Here is a 1,020-nt window from a genome sequence, read left to right as displayed (position 1 = left end):
TAGGTGGGCCCTCCTCCAACCTGGAGTGCGCGCGCACGGTGGCCGCTGAGCAGGACGGCCCACAGACCCACTCACCCGCTGACGTCACCACTCACCCTCCAGGGAACAGCCACTTGGCTGTTTTGCAGGAGATCATGGAGGAGGAGGACAGGGAGGGCCAGGGTCAGGAGGGAGGATGAGGCAAGGGAGAGAAGGGGGGAGGAAAGGAGAGAGCAGGAGGGGCAGGGAAGGGGAGGGAGGGCCTGGGCCAGGAGCCAGGAAGCGGGCAGGGGTGAGGGAAGAGGAGAGGAGGATGGCAGTGGTCAGAAGCCGCGTGGCCAGGTGTGGCTGGAAGCTGATAGCCCAAGTCGGCCTCACTGCCCCAGGGTTTTCCTAGGGGCAGGACTCACACTGTGAGTGGCCCCCAAACATCAGGTTCTGGGGTCATCTGGGAGGACCTTGCTCTGATTTCTCGGGAGCAGAAGCCTCCCGTCAGCAACCCAGGGCTAAGCCCAGCCCCAGCGCAAGCTGCACCAGAGCGGAGAGCTGCCCCGGGGGGTGAGGAAAACGCACCTTGAGAACATCCTGCCAGGCTAGGCCCATGGCCTATGGCTAAGGGGCCAGATCCCAATGGCCCATGGTGCAGCTGGAATCCCGCCTCTGGCGGTTCGAAAACCACCCTGGGTGTGTGTGAGCACGCTCAAGATCCTGACAGGGTGGCACAGTGGCCGAGAAGGGCTGGTGGCCCGGTCAACCCCCACTGGGGCTGCTTTCTCCCGCTCTGTCCCGGTCTGACCCTCTCAGGGCAGTCTCTGGTGGGGTCTGCTCCCTCCGGCCTTGACCATGAGCCCCACTTTGTCTCCTCTGGGACACGGAACGCGTGGCAGGAGCACTGGGGGCCTGGCCACGTCCCGAGAGGCCTGCGCGGGGCAGGCTGCCCGCGGCATGCCCAGGACCTCCGCCCTCACGCTGGTGCCCGGGCTTGCAGGAGAGCTCTTCTTCGACGTGGACAGCGGCAGGGAAGCGCCCCCGCACCCCCCG

The 1,020-nt window shown here is 66.2% G+C and overlaps 1 protein-coding gene across 1 annotated transcript in view; it reads left to right on the top strand.

Annotated features, from left to right (window-relative positions):
• ATP2B3 (ATPase plasma membrane Ca2+ transporting 3) overlaps nucleotides 1-1,020 on the top strand; it is a 47,993-nt gene that overhangs the window by 24,249 nt on the left and 22,724 nt on the right. Inside the window, exons 16-18 of the mRNA XM_027767578.1 lie at nucleotides 4-162; nucleotides 415-537; nucleotides 968-1,004. Of these exons, the coding sequence (XP_027623379.1) occupies nucleotides 4-162; nucleotides 415-537; nucleotides 968-1,004 (319 nt within the window). The remainder of the gene's footprint in view (nucleotides 1-3; nucleotides 163-414; nucleotides 538-967; nucleotides 1,005-1,020) is intronic.

The sequence above is a fragment of the Tupaia chinensis genome, unplaced genomic scaffold (assembly GCF_000334495.1).
Source record: "Tupaia chinensis unplaced genomic scaffold, TupChi_1.0 Scaffold144326_1, whole genome shotgun sequence".
NCBI classification, from domain to species: Eukaryota; Metazoa; Chordata; class Mammalia; order Scandentia; family Tupaiidae; genus Tupaia; species Tupaia belangeri.
The sequence above is the reverse complement of the archived record's forward strand: the minus strand, read 5'-3'. Positions and strand labels throughout refer to the sequence as shown.